At 35.2% G+C, this 20,574-nt stretch overlaps 1 protein-coding gene across 3 annotated transcripts in view; it reads right to left on the bottom strand.

Moving 5' to 3' along the window:
- The window catches only part of LOC100142174 (connectin), a 110,220-nt gene that overhangs the window by 21,979 nt on the left and 67,667 nt on the right, over positions 1-20,574 (bottom strand). For all 3 annotated transcript variants that reach the window (XM_008193971.3, XM_008193972.3, XM_015979505.2), the window contains exons 3-4: positions 18,126-18,583; positions 11,853-12,099 (exon numbers count right to left, since the gene is read on the bottom strand). In XM_008193971.3, the coding sequence (XP_008192193.1) occupies positions 11,853-12,099; positions 18,126-18,583 (705 nt within the window). The remainder of the gene's footprint in view (positions 1-11,852; positions 12,100-18,125; positions 18,584-20,574) is intronic.

Below are 20,574 nucleotides of genomic sequence, written 5' to 3'. Positions count from 1 at the left end.
CAAATATTCCAGATAAGACTCACTCGACTAAATTCGGTAATTTAGGAGTGCATGGGAAGTAGATAGTGCCACTGTATACCGCTTCCGACTTGCAAAACTGTATTTCCATCACTAATTGTGCGAGAATTGTGCACAACTTTCTGGCTATTGACTATTTGATTGAATGTCTGGGCTCATTCGATATACAGGCTGGTCCACGAGTAATAATGAGCCTGAATTAAATTGAAAAAGGGTGGAAGAAAATGTTTTCTCGAGCTAATTCGCCGAATGTATTTGCGTTTTAGGGGAATTATAGCAATTATATAGTTTGTAATGTTAATTTATTTAAAAAGTTTGTGTTAAAATATCTGTAAAAGACGCTCACTACGTGGGGCCCTGGTGGCCTAGTGGTATAAGCGCCACTTTCGACGGGGGAGGTCGGGGGTTCGAACCCGGATCAGGTGTAAGAATTTTTCTTTGCAAAAAAGTATAGAAAAGGTAAGGAAACAACAAGTAAATAAAAATAAGAGATTGAGAGAACGCAAAGACGTACAAACGTAAAGAAATAAGAAACTAATGCGGCAAAAGGTAAAAGTACGTAAAGGCGGCAAATTGTAGATGGAAGAGCACATCCTAATAAAGGAAAATACCATCTGTTTTGGTGATTTTTGAAAAAATTATGTCCATTTTCGGTGAAAAACGTGCTGAAAGTCACAAAAAAGGTAAAAGCAATTTTAAAATTGTAAAATCAACTTAAACGCTCGGTATCTTTTGATGAAATATGGTAAAAAATTAGAAAATTAAATTGAAAAAAAGTGGAAGAAAATGTTTTCTCGAGCTACTTCGCCGACTTTTGAACTGAATGTCTTTGCCTTTTAGGTGAATTATTGCAATTATATAGTTTGTAATGTTCATTTATTTAAAAAGTTTGTGTTAAAATATGTGCAAAAGACGGTCAGTACGTGGGGCCCTGGTGGCTCAGTGGTATAAGCGCCACTTACGACGGGGAAGGTCGGGGGTTCGAACCCGGATCAGGTGTAACAATTTTTCTATAAAAAAAAGTATAGAAAAGGTAAGTGAAACAACACACAAACAAAAATAAGAGATTGAGAGAAGACAAAGACGTATAAACGTAAAGCGGAGCATAAAACTGACAGAAATAAGAAAATAATGCGGCAAAACTTAAAAGTACGTAAAGGCGGCAAATTGTAAACGGAAGAGCACATCCTAATAAAGGAAAATATCTTTTGTTTTGGTGATTTTTGAAGAAATTATGTCCATTTTCGGTCAAAAACGAGCTGAAATTTACAAAAATGATAAAGCAATTTTAAAATTGTAGAATCAACCTATACGCCCGGTATCTTTTGATGAACTCTGGTGAAAAATTAGAAAATTGAATTGAAAAAAAGTGGACGAAATTGTTTTCTCGAGCTAATTCGCTGACTTTTGAATTGAATGTATTCGCGTATTAGGTGAATTATTGCAATTATATAGTTTGTAATGTTAATTTATTTAAAAAGTTTGTGTTAAAATATCTGCAAAAGACAGTCAGCACGTGGGGCCTTGGTGGCTCAGTGGTATAAGCGCCACTTACGACGGGGGAAGTCGGGGGTTCGAACCCGGATCAGGTGTAACAATTTTTCTATGAAAAAAAAGTATGGAAAAGGTAAGTGAAACAACACAAACAAAAATAAGAGATTGAGAGAACACAAGGACGTATAAACGTAAAGAAATAAGAAACTAATGCGGCAAAAGGTAAAAGTACGTAAAGGCGGCAAATTGTAAACGTAAGAGCACATCCTAATCAATGTAGAAAATACGTTTTGTCTTGAGAAAAAAAAAGATGAACGTAAAGTGAAGTGCTGTGTGGTCACTATGTTTAATGTAATAAACCAAGTATTTCACGTTATCTATGAATTGTAATGTTTGTTGCTTCAAAAATTTTTTCAGTCTCATTATTACTTGTGCACCATCCTGTATTACGACTTTAAGTTGTTTTGTTTTGCAAGTTTTCATTAATAATGATTTGGGGTTGTGATTAATGAGAGTTCCGATTTTTTTAGTCTGTGGTTGTGGGTTTATGAAGTAAATTTTTGTGGTGGAATAAATGAGGTCGTGTTATTTAATTATAAAGTTTATAAGACAAGTGTAAGATCGCGGAAGGTATCGTAAATTCCAATTAATCTAAGATTTTATTAGAGATTTTATTCAGCTAACGCCAGCTCCCATAAAGCTGTGATGAGAAAAAGTAATTTAAATGTTACGTGTAGGTGGTTAAATAAAATAAGGATGTAATATAAAAGCTGGAACGAGTTGGGAATATTTTGTGTCGTCACCCCCCCCGTGAGTCTCGTCAGGGCTAATCCTCGGTCCCATGAATGACTTGCATAGTGGTATCGGATTGAGTTATAAAGTAGGAAAAAATCGGCGGTTCTTTTTTGGAATTTAATCACGGCGCGGATAAGATCCCTCCGAAACTCGCTGCAAGTTCTTTGAAATTGCAGCGTGGAACTGGCGAGTTAACTAAAGGGAGCTGTGATGATCCTTTTCCTAATTCGTATCGCGGTTGCATCCGGGGACGTAATAGAGGTGCACTTCAAACGAGGAGGAAGATAAAATAGTTTCAATTCAAATGAAGTCAGAGTTCACGTTTTTCATTTGCAATAAAATGATTACGTGTCTATCTACGGCTTTCTTTCCCCGTGGCGAAGATTAGCATACAAAGTGAAGGTCGCCGGTGGGCATTTCCATCGACTCAGCCTTCCACAGACGAAGGTGTTAAAGGTACCGATGCAAATTAGGCTTTGGGTTTTCGCGGGGGATTTGGACAAACACCGCCGAATCGATACCGCCACCTCATAATTTTAATTATGTATGCGCCACCTTTCACAATCGCTAGACGAAACCGCCCAAAGACTCCAAGCAAATTTTGATATATTAAAGACGGATTGGCGCTCACCAGCGGTAATCCCAGCTTTTTTGCCCGACGAAAGCCGATATTAGCACACAACGTTATTGACTTTTTCAACACGAACAGTTCTTCCTAATTAAGTGGCCACAAAAATTACTTGCAACCAACTCTATTATTTACATTCCAAACAAGCCAAAAGAGGGAGGAGACATAAATAAATCAACTATATATTGTTGATTCGGGGATTTCGTGATAAATACTAAATTAATTGCTCTGCCATCCGCTACAATGCATTCACAACAAAATCTTTTATTCCACTAGCATTAACGTAAATTTGCTGGAATTTACACAAACATGAGCCTAATTTCGGGTATAATATGTACCATCAAACAAATGACGAAGCTAAAAATACAAAGATAATGCGTATCTTTTGATGAAAGGATTCGGGAAAAATTATTTTAAGAAATATTTAATAAAGTTCCGCCGACTGCTCCCAAGGTCCAGTTTTCACTTTCGCTCCCTTTCACCGCAGGGTGTGTAATATGGCACTCTCAGTCAATAAAGCGGGTCTGGAGAGGTGGTTTGCCCATTTTGTATGTATATCAAGACTGTCACAGCAACATCAAGACGTTCCATTGAAAAGATTGCTACAGAAGCCGACGATTGATATTCGAGTCTCGACTTGACATTAATTCACAAAATGCATCAACGAAATGTCGAGAAAAATCTAATTAGTGCGACGCTGCTGCAGTTTCTTTCAGTGTCTCTCCAAACAAATGATAAAGTTTTCACTTGGTGTAATTTCAGCCGCTACAATGTTTGACAACTTTGGAATTACGAACACCAAAAGCTGGAATTGGTTTAACATCCTCAGGTAAGTGAGGATCGTAATGAGCTTCTTGAGGATGCATAAACGTATAACGCTGCAGTTGAATTAAATCGAGATTAACGTGCAATGAGCAAACACGGCATAATGCAAGTTTTGAGTAAAAATAGCGGCACAGATGTTAATTGGGGCTCCTTTCTCATGGATATGTCAGTCGAGACATTTCCATTTGAACTTAGACGAGTGAAATATTTCAAAAATAGGTGACACGGGGTCGAGTCAACCACTTCTCAGGTCGCAAACGCGAACTACTTATCTGATAATTGAGGCGAAAGGAACTTGCAAGACGTCAAACTTCTAACTTGACAAAGTTGACGGCACTTCACCGCTTTGACGTCGCATTAACTGCAACTTAAGTATATTACGCAAGATAACACACCAACAATATTAGAGGAATGATTGTTCACAGATTTACATATTCCGCACTTAATTGCCGGAAGGGTGTGATCTCGCGAGACTCGAGTTCATGACTTTGAAACTTGCGTTTTTCCGGAATTTGATAATTATTCTGCTCTCGATTCTCATTCGAGAGCAATAAAACCAGCAGGCAAAGTTCTGTAAAACAAGCCGCTTTTTCCCCAGTATTGTTATATATTATTAAAGAAAATCTCCTGTATCGGCTTTTTTGCCGTGGATGTGACCTCTCCAAATAAAAGCCGAGTGAAAATATTGATGCGGTTTGTAAGGGTTAAATCGATAAGGGATTAACAAAGTCCCTTGTTCCCCGAATTTAAAAAAAATCTGCTTTTGTTCTAATTTTTTGCGCTACATTTTCAATCCCTAATGAAGTTCCGTGTTAAATGAAAATATTTCATTGAGATTCAATCTTGCGTTATTTTATGCCCATTTCAGTGTTTCACAAAACGTGATTTATTTGAATATGGTCCGTAAAGAAATAATGGCTTTTAATATTCATGCCTCTTAATTGACTATTTCGTTTTAGATCTCGGTGTGAAATTGACGGGGAAAATTATTACATGCGATCACGATCAAAACAACAAGCTCTAAACTCATCAAATTTTATACAGCGCTAGGAAAAAATCATATTTGATTAATAATAACAGTTATGTGTGATTTTTCGCCGGAGCGAATCATTTCTCTGACTTCAGCACTTGTCACGCGTTTTTCCAGTCGCTGCAAAGTTTTTGATACGGATGAGATCTTTCAGGGAACTCGTACAGCAGAATTTACTGCAATTTCAAAGAACTTATCTTAAATTCAGTTCAGGAGATTTGTGCGCACTTGTACGTATTGTAACAGTCGTGTATCGATATGTTATATTTTGTGACGAAATGAATTTGCTGATCAAATGACTTTGTTGTGCAATAATGGATAAAAGGTTGAAACAAAATGAATAATTTTAGTGTGGGCACTTTATCAGAGTTTCCTTGGACTAACCATTTTAAAGATGGATTACGCCTCATCAATCTTGTATATTTTAATTAGGGTTCAACACCTCCATAAAAAGAGAGATAACCGAATGATGGACAGTTGACAACGCGAGTAATGGCGAATGTTAAATTAAAAAATAATTTGTGCGAATTTGTCTGTGTGAGTTCCTGATTTGAATAGCTAGGAGTTGCAGTTTCCCGAAAGTTGCTATCATGAATACTAACAAGGAATTTTAAAAACGTTGCCAGGGGTGTGTCACAACTTTGTGTTTTCTCCCCAATAAATATCAAGCGACGTTTAAATGAAAACTTTATTTAAAATTAATATGCACCGCGTCGAGTGAATAAATATCCCGTGTGTACTTCTCAGGACACGTGAAACCGATGAAATATCTTAAAATTTATGATCTATTATGGTTTAATGATTGTAATTAATGTTGGGCTGGAACAGGGAATTGATTTATAATCCAGACACGTCGAGCGTTAATGTTTTACACCCTCGGTTTGCTGGTTAAACTTTTGCTTGTGGGCGATGATCCTCCGGATGACATACACACGTGCTATCGAGGATTGTTTTTAGTAATTCAGCTGGTGGTAGATGCACCGCCAAATGCAATTATTACCATAGTTCAGCTGAACTGGTTTGCGGGATAATTTCATTACTTATGTTCCTATTTTATTCCCTTCACTCGAGGTAAGTTAATTATCCTGATTGAATCAAATGGCATACACATTTGTATGTTATTTGTCTAATTATACCAACAAAGTTAAACGAACGTTTCATGCCGGAACGGCTGGATCGAAGAGGGATTGTGGACTAAATGCGACTTTGTCATTTCGTTGAGTGACCAAGGTTAATAATATGAGCAATAACACGTGAATGGACTCAACTATAATTACTTTACGTTTGAAACAATCTCTGGTAAAAAATGCCTCGCGTGATGTTGGCGTAAAAATGTTCGCAGAACATCGTGTGACAAGTTATGGAGGAGCCGTTTGCATTTAAGACAGGTCTGAAAATAAAACTCTTCCCACAAACGCAGTGGTTTTACGACCGAACTAAACTAGACAGTGCATTAAAAAAGTAGCGTGTTTGCATCATGATTAATGCAAAACCTACCAGGAATTTCCAGTTTAATGGAAAATAAAATTCAAGAAGCGCATTCGGTCGTACAACATCAGTTAAGAACGACTTTAATAAATTTAATTTCTTCTTGTCGGTTCCCCATTGCTTCGGAGATTATAACTCCCACTTATACCATACATCAGCGTGCAGAAATGCACAACAGATTAAGAACACTTGTTTGTGGATTTATGGGAGTAAGGGAGAGTTATTGGTGCGCGTCTACATCAACGTCCCAAATTAAAATTGTAAATCTTAATCGCCCACAATTAAACCCACTTCGACCGAACATTCAACGAAATCGGTTTTCTGGTCAAAAATTTATAATTACGAATTGTTTCGTAGCGGAAACTCAAATAAAAAGTTCGAACGTTGCAGCACATATTTTTGTATGAAACTTTGATGAATTTTAATTAATTTCAGCGAACTTGTCTATGCAAATGTTAAAATTAGATGCGATACTCGGACCGAGAAATTTTCCGGTGCACATTTATTTAACATTTTTTGCAATAAATGCGAACTGAACTTTTCCATTAAAGCACCGGGGATCTATTAGAAACAAAATTCAAAATCCGTCGTGTTTTCTTTTCATTCTTTGAAATCAATCTCTGAATTTGTTTTATTGTGTTGTGCAATTTTACCCGGCAAAGCAAACATCTAAGAAGTGGAAGCAAATATTTGAAAATTGCGTTCGGTCCTGAAAAAATATTTTAACATTCAGAACGTGTCCAATCTGCAAATTTGTTATGCAGATAAGTTATTCTTTTTCTACATTTTGCATGACTTTAATTACTTTTTCTTTTGATTAAATTAAGAGTTTTTTATGTCGCTGATTAAAATTTATTTCTTCAGTTTAATTAATCATAAACTTGGTACTTTAAACAACTTAGCCTACTTAATTAATATTGCTTTTTGTTGTTGTTCTAAGTACATCTTCTTTGGATGCGCCACAGGCATAATAAATTTATTTCCCCCGACAAGATACTGAAATAATTTATTCGTACAGCTTGTAGTTAGTTAACGTAAAAGTAGGTACAAGATCAATTGTTCAAGTAAATCTTTACAAGCGCTAAGCATTACAAATTACAAACTTCGTGAAGTGCCGTGTGGGAAGCAGCCCGCACTATTCAGGTTGTAATACACGGTTATCTAAGCTGAATGTAACTTATCACAACTCTCTTTGATATGTAGATTATTACGAGTTTGTTGTTGGCATTGATAAACCCAATTCGCGAGCGGAACTCTCAGATATGAATCTCCCAGCAATTAAATTAATTCAGCACTGTGCACTAAAAATTGCAAAATTTCCGTTCAATCACAGGACGAAATGTTGCATGAAATGACACGTAAATGTGGCGGGGATGTCGCATTTGGACGCGAAACTCCTCGTCCAGCATCCCTTCCTTTCTCATAACACACAATATCACGAAACGTCAACGACTTAAAGAGTTTCACTCTCGACACTTGACAGCTTCCGACCCCTAAATTGTTAAAAAAGAACGTCTCATAGAGAGAAGTTGACCGGCAAAATCACGAAAGGGGATGTTAAAAGATCATTCCTCTTCAACGTCATGCCACGATTGGAATTTTTACCAATTTAACCGCCGTCAGGGCGATATGTGTCTGATGGAAACATCTTCAATTCTTATAAGGGTCGAAACGAGGTTTGCACGACGCAGTCAAATTTGCACGCGTTTTATTTGGCTTTAGGGCAACTGACCGGTCAGGGAATTAAGGCGACTGTGTTGGTGAAGACGACTTAAGTGGCCCTAAACGTGGGTGAACGCAGTATTATTTTTTATAACTTTGTGTCTAAAACTCGTGTTTACTTTTAATAACTCTCAAAATACAAAGTGCAACATCTGGATGTTTTATTTGTGTTTCATATCTTGTTCTTTGGCTTTCATTTAGGAAACATTTCCTCGCTTTAGCAGTTATCAACTCATTAACTTAGCCCCTGGAGTTTCTTCTCCAGAAGGTAAAAGAGAAATAGGTGGTATTAGAGCGTTTCATAAAGTTTCAACTAAGCTTTGTAAACTGTTTGTCAACGTATTTCACAGTCGTTGTTTTAGACTTATTATCTTTACTCATATAATGTCGTTCAAACATGATGCACATGTGAGACTGAAGTTCGCGAAAAAACGGTGGGAATTTTATAAATAAAGTTTAGAAAGTACATTTTCCAATTTTACACCGCGTTTGGCGCAAATTGGTAATAACAACAGTTAATATATGAAATTTGTCGGTTTACACTCGCTGGAGAACGTAATATCGAAAGAAGATATTTCATTTCATCTGTGAGTGAATAGCGAAATGTAAAAAATATTGAATAAGTTTTTTGCCGGTAAACTCGCAAATATTCGCCTCAAGATCGAGGCAGGGAGAGATTTTCCGGTTTTGTTGGTTCATGCCAATTTAGGCAAAATTATCTGCTACATACGACCATAATTCAAATAAAATTAGTACGACCAAACGTTTGAACTTGCATTTGCGTTTGAAGAGCCTTCCCGAGCACTCCTCAAAGAAACGTAAAAATTCTGTGCGTTAATTGAGTCATAATTTCGTATGCGAAGACCAACTGTTCAAATTATGCAAATGCGCTTCCCGACTGTAATCAAATACCACTTAATTATTTTCCAAGGTGCACAAGAAACTAATTTGTTCTTGATTAAATCAATCCTCAAGTATGTTCCTCTGAAAATTGGGTCAAAATTCGACGCGTTGCAGGATATAAAATATTGTGCAAGTATTTTACGTTACTTGTCAGAAGTTTTCCCAAATTGCTTGTGAGATATTGTAAGTTTTATCGCCCGGCATTTAAGCTTTATGTTTTGCAAAAACGATATTTGGGAATTCGCCGCTCCAATTTCGGGTATGTTTGCGAGGAATGTCGGCTAAAACTCACGTAAGCAGGAAACGGAAGCCGAACGTCCTCTCCGCAAATAAGACAGGAAACATATGTAGTTAAATGTCCAGTAGTGCTTGTCGCACACTGCAACTACTATTCCGGCACAAGTTCACCAATTTGTCACGTACAAACATCGCAATTGTGATGATGGAGAGGAAAGTACTCCGAAAACTGAAATAACTGGATTATAGTCGGTCTAGTGATATTTATAGAAGCGAAGCGAACTCGCCAATGACTTGTTAGCTTTTGAAAATTTTTCACTAATGCACCATTTACCGTGCTTTACAAACAAAAAATAAACCATCGCTGACGCTTTTTGTTTATTATAATGATTTATTTAAATAACACGAACACATTTAAAGCATTAACATTTTTATCCTAATGGCCCAGTATTTAAAACGCGTTTATGAAAATATTTGTAATTTATTTACGTATTTGAAGTTATAATAACCAACTATGACGGGAAAAAATCCAACTATTAAAAAATTAAGCGGTTGCAAATTTTGCATTTTTGGTGGATGCGCCGGGCTAGTTCAGTAGTGTAAATTATCGTACTTCCACTTTATTCACGTATGAGGGCAGCAAAGATGAGTAAGAATTTGAGTAAAAATAAACCATTGCTGACGCTTTTTGTTTATTATAATGATTTATTTAAATAACACGAACACATTTAAAACATTAACATTTTTATCCTAATAGCCCAGTATTTAAAACGCGTTTATGAAAATATTTGTAATTTATTTACGTATTTGAGGATGTTATAATAACCAACTATGACGGGAAAAAATCCAACTATTGGAAAATTAAGCGGTTGGAAAGTTTGCATTTTTGGTGGATGCGCCGGGCTAGTTCAGTAGTGTGAATTATCGTACTTCCACTTTATTCACGTAGGAGGGCAGCAAAGATGAGTAAGAATTTGAGTAAAAATAAACCATTGCTGACGCTTTCTGTTTATTATAATGATTTGTTTAAATAACACGAACACATTTAAAACATTAACATTTTTATCCTAATAGCCCAGTATTTAAAACGCGTTTATGAAAATATTTGTAATTTATTTACGTATTTGAGGATGTTATAATAACCAACTATGACGGGAAAAAATCCAACTATTGGAAAATTAAGCGGTTGGAAAGTTTGCATTTTTGGTGGATGCGCCGGGCTAGTTCAGTAGTGTGAATTATCGTACTTCCACTTTATTCACGTAGGAGGGCAGCAAAGATGAGTAAGAATTTGAGTAAAAATAAACCATTGCTGACGCTTTTTGTTTATTATAATGATCTATTTAAATTTAAATAACACGAACACATTTAAAACATTAACATTTTTATCCTAATGGCCCAGTATTTAAAACGCGTTTATGAAAATATTTGTAATTTATTTACGTATTTGAAGTTATAATAACCAACTATGACGGGAAAAAATCCAACTATTAGAAAATTAAGCGGTTGGAAAGTTTGCATTTTTGGTGGATGCGCCGGGCTAGTGTAAATTATCGTCCTTCCACTTTATTCACGTAAGAGGGCAGCAAAGATGAGTAAGAATTTAATTTCGTTTTTGTTGAATTATTTGTTAATCCGTAAAAAATAGTTGAAAACTTGTTAGTGAAAAGTTATGGCATTCTCATCGTCCGGGCATGCGAGATACTGTAATATTCCAGTGTTTAATTTAAAGCAAGTGTAGCTTATACGAACGTACATGTAAATCACACATATAAGCAAAGTTTTCTGCATAAATTTCGTTTACCATTGGTGCGATTCACGCGGCAACAATTCCGCTTTGTTTTTAACGAATTGCTTTGTTATAGCGATGTAATTACACGTATGTTGTTTAAGCAAAAGTTAAATGAGGCTAAGTATCGGACGTGTTTGTTTTCCACTCCATCGGCCGGGGATTTTATTTATATTTCTTGTTCGGTTTGAAAGTTATTTTATCGATTTGGAAATTCGCTCGAGATGGCTTGACGAGCACTTTCTTACATGTTTCTAGGAAAATAAACAGACTCGGATGGCTGTATGAAGCGATGTGATGACAAAGCAATAATAGACGGGCAATTTATCGGCGACATTTCCAATTCTGCGAATTTTCGTTATTAGTGTTTACCTCAGTCGGTCATATTGTTTAACATGTTTGCTCAACTTGCAGTTCATTTAATTAACATACAACAAGCTTGTAGAACGCAACCAACACAAACTAATGTTTGTTGCTCAATTTGATTTGAAACAAGCAATTAAAAATTCGGTTGATTACGTTTCAATCGATTACCCGTAAATATTTCACTTGTTGACGCATCTTTTTAAATCGATACTTTTGTAACATCACCGCCGCTTCAGGTTGCCCTGCTCTTAAGTGGTACGAACTTAATACCATCCGCGTTAAAGTGTTAAAGCAGGTCACTTTTTTGCTTGCTGCTATTGACTGCCATTAGAATACATTAGCTGAGTGTGTCATCCAGCGTTTTGATAGCGTGTTCAAATTTATAGTAGTATCATGTATCCGGCAGACATGTCATTTCATAAATACGTACGAGCACCTCTTTACAATGAACATGTCAGTGTTCATCGCCACTAGGAGCTAGTTTCATGCAAAATTTGAGATATCTGTTCCTCAAAATACAATATTTAATGCCAGAAACGACGAATTTAAATTCTTACCTGCGATGTAAAAGTGGCTGCTCTCATTTTTCAGATTATGAATGATGGGCTGTACGCTGTCGTATGTAATCGTCTCGAGATAGTTGGATCGTAGATCTAGATAGATTATGGTGGGAACGCCTCCTAAAAGTCCCCCTGACAGAACAGCCAAACGATTATGGCTCAGGCTGAGTTTTCGCAGATGATTTAGGCCAGCGAATGCGCGATTTGAAATCAACTCAATCTGGTTGTATTCCAAACTGAGCTCCTGCAACAATACACAAATTTTGAACAATAAAAACCTGGCACAATAATTAGACTAATATTTAATTTTGGTGGATGCGCCGGGCTAGATAATAAATTTATAAACTTCTAACGGAAGTACGGCCTAATATATTACAAACTCACACACCTAAACAAAAATGCAATTTTGGCTTTTTAGCAAACTTTATATGATATTAATTTGGCCGTTATGTAAACCCGTTTAAAGCAAACATTTTAAAAGTTGCGCTTTGGCTTATTGCGATTTTTATGATTATTATTACAATGACAATGGAGAACTTTACATGAGGATGTGGAAACACTTTTAAACGAATGTAATAAGTCACAGAAAGTTTTATTATCCCCGGTTTTTATTTTTTGTGGTCGCTTTAAAAGTGAGCAATCTTTTCCTTGAAACTTTATTATTTAGTTAAAGTGCACCAGTTACGCCACTATGCCTGCTTTATAAAATGTAATATTGATCGTAATTTTAGATTAATGTGTGTGCGTGCGCTAGTCAATTTTTTAAATAGGTTGGTTGGAGGTTGTTAATTAAGATATTAGCCGTGTGTTTACAACAAAATGCCCACGTTGCTTTGTTTATTTAAATACGCTGCATTCAGCTGTTTCAAAATGCAATTTTAAACAGTTGTGGTAATTCTAAATCCTCTATTAAATGTGGTTTCGGTTTAGAACTATTCGTGCAGTCCAGTAAAATCTGATTGTGCTGGATTTAAATCAAAAGCAAATATTTTTATTGAAGCACTGAAAATTTATAGATAAACAATTTTTAAAGCAAGCGATTAAAACATAAAACTGAACCATGTTTACACTATTGTGTTTTTTTATACAAATATTCTACCGCTCATATTTCTGTTTTCATTTAATTATTGAATCACTGATGACGTATTTATCATATTTTGAAATACTCTCGCATATTACTGTAATTCCACTCTTCATTTCACAATGCGTTTGTTGTTCATTTTGCAAGCTTGAAATATCATAGAATAAAAACATAACATTTAAATAAAAACTTTGTAGAAATGTTTCGCAGTGACGGGATGTTTGTTTAAATCGACAGTGATGTTTACATTTCACAAAAAAGCTCTTTTAAATTGTATTCTTCATTACTTTGTGAATAATGCTCCACAAGCCTCCCAACAAACAAAATAACTAAAAATTATGGAAACAATTTCACCGCAAATAAACAGAGCACAGTTCCATTTAGATTTCTAAGGGATACGGAATAGGAAATAATGAGATTTCTCAATAATCCCTTAATCTATTCACGGGAATAAATTAAAACCGGCGCTAATCCGCCCGATATGTATTTTTCCCAGCACTTAACCCCGAATATTTCGTTCCGTTGAACTCGAAAGAAATTCGCGTGCAAAGCGCTCAAAATTCTTCGCCGGCCGATCGAATTCCAGTTTCGTGATTTTAATTACAGTCTGTTTTCGAATGTGCATGAAGAACAAAGGATGATACGTTTGTGAAAGTTGGATAGTTTATGGGTTTGTGGTTGTCACATTGTGGCTGAAATTAAGTCAAGTTTCTAGATCGCAACACCAGAATTGTCAGCAACTTGAGCAGGGAATATCGTTGTTTATTCGACAACATTCACAAGTTGAATATTTAAATATTTGCACGTGAAAGGTTTAAGCAAACAGATCGATTCCGCACGCGTGTCCACCTGAAACTCACAAGTTTTCACTGCTTTAAAGGGAAGAGAAATGGGCAAGGGGATCAGGCAGTCGACGGAATGCGATGCCATAAAGAGGGAATGGGTTTTTTGTTTATATTTTTTGCCAAACTTTCATCGCATCTATTTATTCAGATGATAGAGATGGAATCAATATTGCGATGCGAAAATTATTACGATTTTTTGGGGCCCGGTAAAAAATTAATACGAAATTGGGTTTTTCCTTTGCAGTGAGAACAAAGATTCGCTGTTCTGCTCTCGTCTCTTGAGACCTCTCCGGTAACTTGTGTTTAATTACACTGGTAGTGGTCACTGAGCTGTTTATAATTCCACTACGGTAGTCAATTAGAGACTTCTACTTGGTATTATCGTGAGAAAACTTTCCCTGTTTTTCTCAGCAAACATTGATTATTGTTCGACAACACTTTATTCCACGATTTGCTCTCTTATCATGTAATTTGTAGTTCAAGAAGCAAGCTAATTAGCCGCCTTTCAAACAATTGGATTTATGAATGTAAATGGCAGACGTAATGATTAACTTTATTATTTCCTGTACTTATCAGGAGACTTTTATTTTGACAAATACGCTAACAAATCTCCCGGAAATCGGAATGTTTGAAGAGAACATCTTCCTAATTTTCGTGACCCAGTTCGTCGAAATAAACCGAAATCTTTCAATTTGATATTGAAAATTTTACAGTTAGGAAAATGTGAAACTGACACAAACAGTATTTTATTTTTATCATTTCAGAACGGGAAATTCAAAATAGAAGGATTTCTAAAATCCGCAGTTTTAGCGGCTCCTCACACAAATAAATAAATTGCAAAAAAACTCGATCATAAATTTGCTAAACTGGGGTGTTTAAATAACGTGTCGTAATTGCTCCGGTCCATGAGAAAGAAAGGAATTCATTCAGTGCATAATTACTGGAAAATTACCGATGAAGTCTATTAAATTCTTAATAAAAGCCGGTAATCAAATTAAAGTGCTAGCATTAAAATTAAAATTCGTTAGAGCAGTTGCCGTCACCTAAAACAATGAATTTAAGCCGCAGCTTTGGCGTGATTGTCATTTAAAATTAGCATGACTGCAAAAGAGATGTTTGTTGTCGTAAAATATGGTCATACCTTGTAATTTCGCCCGAAGCAGTTTTAATTAGGCAAGCAGTCAATAAACTCTAACCGGTGGCTCAATATTCGGAGTAGATTAAACTAAACGCGGTTGGTGTTGCACATATTGACCGTTGAGCTGTTTTGTTGAACATGAGGGAAATATCTCAGGATTGCTTTAACTTCTCTTTTGTGCACACGGGTAATTTGCTACCAGCGTACACTTTCTTAATTAAGTTTTTGCAAGAAAAGAAAAATACGGCCAAGGATTTTGCTTCCTAACGAGTTTAATCATGTGTTAGGTTTATTGAGCACCGGAAAAAGTCCGCGATAATTGGCAGTTGCAGCTGACGCTGTGATAGGAATATACTTGAAAAGCTGACATATAGGTACACAGCTTTTGCATCAACGTTTAATTAACTTGGTCAACGATATAGTGGGAGTTTTGATAAAATTACTGAAACATGACCCTTCAGCAAACAAAGGCACTAACGTCAAACGACGCCACTTAATAAATACAACAGTTTGGAACTTCGATCGAGCAGGATTTTAATTCGTCTTGCATACACTAGCACATTCTGTCAGCCAACTCACGATTTAGTCAATTTAAAAACAAAGATATATTTCCGATAAAACAAGCAGAAGTCGCCAGTTGGTCTCATTTATCTTCTCATAACATATTTTGTTAATTGAATGAAAATTAAAAAAAGTATTTAGATTTTAGTGTGTAAAACGCTCCCCAGACAAAGGTAAATATTTAAATAACGCACAATTAAACGACACATAATTGTATTTCGGAGTGCAATAACATTTGAAATAAAATTAAAACATTTGTACTTTAATAGCGTTCAGTCAAATCAATTGATTAAATTTTAGTTAATTGGGCAAAATATTTGTCTCGTTTTTAATAACCTGCAACCCATACAAATTGAAATCTGTCTGAAACATTAACATATTGTTGCAAGTTTCCTTGAAGCCTTCAGAAAATACAAGTCAAACGTCTGCACATTTTGAAGGGAACAAATAAATAATGTTGCTTGCTTCTACCTGTAATTTTGCATATAAAGTTTCAAACAGTGTGCAATCTATTTGAAGTTTAGTAGACTGTTTCCCAATATACATAAAAGGTAAATTTTACAGAAAAAACATCCAGAATAAAACTTTTGCACATCGAACCAATTCATTAAAGCATATCGTCGACAAAATTATAACGGGCTAAAGAGTCCTCGTCAAATTCCATCCACGCATGCATTTAATGATGTATTCTTCAGAGTACGCTTTAATTAACAATATTAGGCTAGTAGCTATAGTGATAGTTTTAATTAGCGTGCGCTCATTTGCTTGAAACTATTTCAAATATTCCGCATCTGCAATACAATTTAATCAATTTCTGCAGTGTATTATAAGTTAACACTCGAATTTCAAGTATGTTGATTAAATGCAGATATTCACTTCATTTAACCCAAATGACCCACGTGGCCTGTTTCACAAAACGTTTCTGTGAAATCAGCAAATTATTAGCGCGTTACAATAGCGGGGATTTTTTTAATTAAAGTTGAGAGGGAAATGAATGTTGAGCGACGAGTTTCATGACAAATGGCGAAAATGCAAAAAATGTTATCATCATAATGAAGCCTTTTGACGCCACGCCAGTCACTTTTTCATTAAATTAAGTATTAAATATGCAACGCTTGCTATCTGTCTAGACGTAACGAAGATTTCTAAAAGGAGACACATTTAATCAATTATTGTTGCATTCATCATTATGTTTAATACTCAATAAAAAATGTAAAATTTTAATTGGCGTGTCAATACAAATGGTGTATTTCACTAATTATGAACAGCGCATGCAAGTTGCAAAATTAGTAGAGGTAGAGTTTTTTCCTGATTGGAAGCTCATAATTGATTGTTTGCGCTGTCGAAATGTTAGAATGGTGTCCAGGTTTTATTAAAAGTTTTGTTTTGTTTTGAAAACAATTGTAAATAGCAGAAAAAGTATTATTTCCTGAAACGTAGTCACATGTTAAAAATGGTGGATGCGCCGGGTCGCTGACGTGTAAACATTGATACATCGAATCTGAGATATTAAATATCACTAAATTTGCGATCCAAGTTTGTAAGTAGATTGTAGACATTTTTCCTTTTAAGATTATAAAGCACTTAACACTTGCGGTAAATACTTGTTGATCTTATTGTGCAAAGTTTGAACGTTAAATTAATGCCTTGTTAATATCATCAAACAAGACTAACTTTTAAATATTCTTATTATCACAGAAAGGGAAGCCCGTGACTCGTTATTAATCTTATCTCCACGTAAATAAAATTGTTGTAGACAAAACTCTTGAGAGTTTTCTTGTTGAGTGGATTTGCAGTAAAGATTGTAGCCATTGTCTAGTATTTGAAGTTCCTTGCAGTACAATTGATTTAGCTACTAGAGGCTTGCTTGAAAGAATTTATTATTACACCGAGTCATACACAACTTTTACATTTATATTAAATTCTGTTTTGATATGATTTTAATCAAGGAGAGGAAAAAGGCGCAATCGGGAGAGCTAAATTTGTCTTAGTCGTAATATTTGACTGGCTCTATTTGCTACGGCAATTATTCCAAGCAATCAACGTTTTAAAATGTTACATAAAACTGGGTATTTGTGTGAAATGTGTCTGCGACGCGGCTATCTGGCAAAACTGCAATTTTGAGGAATGGAATTTTGTAAACAAAAAATTACGTTTGCACACTAATATTCCAGTCAATGCACGTAAAATACTAATTAAAAGATAAACATGCTAAAAGTGGTTAAAACTAGCGCAGCTTCGTTATAATAACATGAAAGTATTAATAGAGCCTTGAGTCAAAAATGCTGTGTTCAGCCATGTGTTCTCGTTGACTGGACTATAACCATTATTCTCGCCTTATTAATTCTGATGTTTTTGAGCTGGTGTTGTATATCATGTCCAAAGCGGCAACGCCACGTGGCATAATTTCCTCGCTTGCATTATAGGATGTCCGCGTCTGAGAAATACACCGTACCGCTATTTACTAATTTAATGCCCAAAGTTGTGCTGCACGGATCATAAAATCCGGTTTGTTAGCATCCTCAGTCCGGCAATCAAATCACGCATCTGCCCGTTTATAAAATAAAATGTATGTGAAATGAGACGCGTCTAACGGTGTTTATCGTTTACACCGCATTCGTTCCTGAAAAGAATAAAAATCTCACCTCCAGAACCCACAACTCCGAGAAAGTGAGATCTCCGAGCATGCTGATTTTGTTATAGCTGAGATCAAGCCTTTTCAGCTCGCCGAGTCCTGTAAACGTGTCTCTGGTCAGCACGCTTATATAGTTCGTGTCCAGCTCCAGCTCCAAGAGATGAGCGAGATGTCTAAATGCCCCTTCTTGTATCACACTCAAATTGTTGTGAGCCGCGTAAAGCTTCCGCAAGCGTGGCAAATCGACAAACACGTCTCTACGTAGCTCCGCTATCCTGTTCTCTTCCAAGGACAGCTCCGTCAAGTTGGTAAGATGCGCAAAGGCGTGGTGATCAAGCACCACGATCTGGTTCCTCGACAGCGTTAATTCCCGCAAAGACGAACTATTCGCAAAGGCGTACGGGTGAATCTCGTTTATGCTGGCGTACATTATCTCCAGCTCTTTGAGGTGGTTCAAGTGCCGCAATCCTGCAAACCAATCAACATTTTTACCACCTCTCGAGTAAATCCTAATTAAATTTGCGCCAACGTAACACTTTTACTTTTTGACAAATTTTTGAAAAAAAGAATTAAAATAAAAAAGTATTTTGAAAACCAAGGTAGGGTGACGAATTTACATTTCTTACTGATCACAAATGTGTTTTTGTTTTCAAAATTCTATAACTGGAAAGTTATCAAAACGCGAATTTTGTAAAATCTTTTGTCCTATGATTAGGTGGTGAGGAAGGTACTTAGTCGCCAGCAAGATATTTTCAGTGATAAGAAAAACTTCAGTTTCAAGAAACCAACAAAAAAATTGTGGTTTAGTTATTTGGACAGAAAATCATTTGCGTGTATTTTACGTTTTGAGTAAAGCGGTCTACCCGATATTAATAAACTTTACAAAAAGCTTCTTAGTACCTACATTAGATTTTGTATCTGTTAGATAAAAATTTAACGCCAATATCTAGAAGTCATTTAGTAAAGGATTGGTTTTGTCTGTCAAAGTTTTTTACACATTTCCTTTCTTTTATTATTATTCTTTTCTTTTATTATTCTCTTTTATACATTTTTTATACATTTCACTTCAGATGCTATGCAAAATTTTTAGAACTATGTATTTTTTTCTGTATCTATATACACCCGATCTTTTTGAATCATTTAATTGAAAATATTAATAATAAAAAATATGAAAACATTAATTAACCAAACTGTAGTTCTACAACAAACGATGCTTAAATAATGTTTTTGTGCAAAAAATCTTGAAAGAAATTCATTTACGAGTACCTACATACAGAATAAAATATGCATTGTAAAGCAAATGTTAAATTCTGGTTTATTATACGAGTAGTTTCTATTTGTTTCGTCGATTTGTTCAGTCCCTATTAGTTTTTTTTGTTAAGCTTTTTCTTGGAATGAGAAACAGGTGTACTTGGCCTCGCTTACAGTTCCAACATATCCCGAGAAATCTTCTTATTTCAGAGAATTTAATTGCACAAAAATACGAATTCATCGTTATTTAACATTACTTGCTGTTCGCTCAGCTTTCTGAATCTCCATTATTAGGAATCTTTATGACAAATTGATTTTTAACAGAAAATAGTCATATTAAATATTAACTAATTGTTTCCCAAAATAAAAAGTAGATTTTCACGTATTCTAAAATTTTGATCATTTATCCATTTTTGAGCAATAAAAAAGGAACACATAAAAATTACTAACAAAAGTAACAAATAAACAAAACTTAAAAAGAAAAAAACACCACTGATGTCATTACTAAATTCATTTCAAAGAATTATTATGTATAGGAACCTAGCAGATACTGAAACGTCATTTTTTACATCTTCTAATATGATGCCTGGTATTTAAGTGCTTTGGTAACTAACCCATGGTAAATCTTACCCAGATTTTAACCTTGAATGCGTATTTCAGTGCTTTAGTAGAAACTGGGTTAAATTGGCGTTGGCGTTAAAAATTAGGAATCTGTTTTTGATTTCCGGTTAATTTTTCATTATTTCTTAAAATCCAATATATATCCACAACCCTCATGTTTCGCAAACAAAAAAAAGGTTTGATCATAGAATCTTAATTAAATTTGCGCCTATTTTTTGACTTATTAAAAAAATTAAATAAATAATCCTGAAAAAAGTTGGTAACCCGACACATTTCCTTCGATAAAAATTTAAAACTTGGTTAAATCAAAGCCAAACACTGAAATACGTTAGACCAGCAAATAAATCGGTAACCAAAATATTTTTGGTTTAACCGTCAACTGAAGTAGGTTTATTTTGCCCTCTCTTCCTCTTACCACTTGACTATGGGACATTCTCGGCGGCAGATATTGTCAAAGTAAAATGAATATTCGCGTTTCGTTCAAAACTAATAGTAATTTTTGTAGTTTCTTGGTCATCACAGTGTTTTTAAAAATAGTACAAAATTTGTTTGAAGTTTTAATAAAAAACAGTCAAATAATTTTTTTT

This window comes from Tribolium castaneum, chromosome 9, assembly GCF_031307605.1.
Source record: "Tribolium castaneum strain GA2 chromosome 9, icTriCast1.1, whole genome shotgun sequence".
NCBI classification, from domain to species: domain Eukaryota; kingdom Metazoa; phylum Arthropoda; class Insecta; order Coleoptera; family Tenebrionidae; genus Tribolium; species Tribolium castaneum.
Note: the sequence above shows the minus strand (reverse complement) of the source record. Positions and strands in the feature narration are given on the sequence as shown.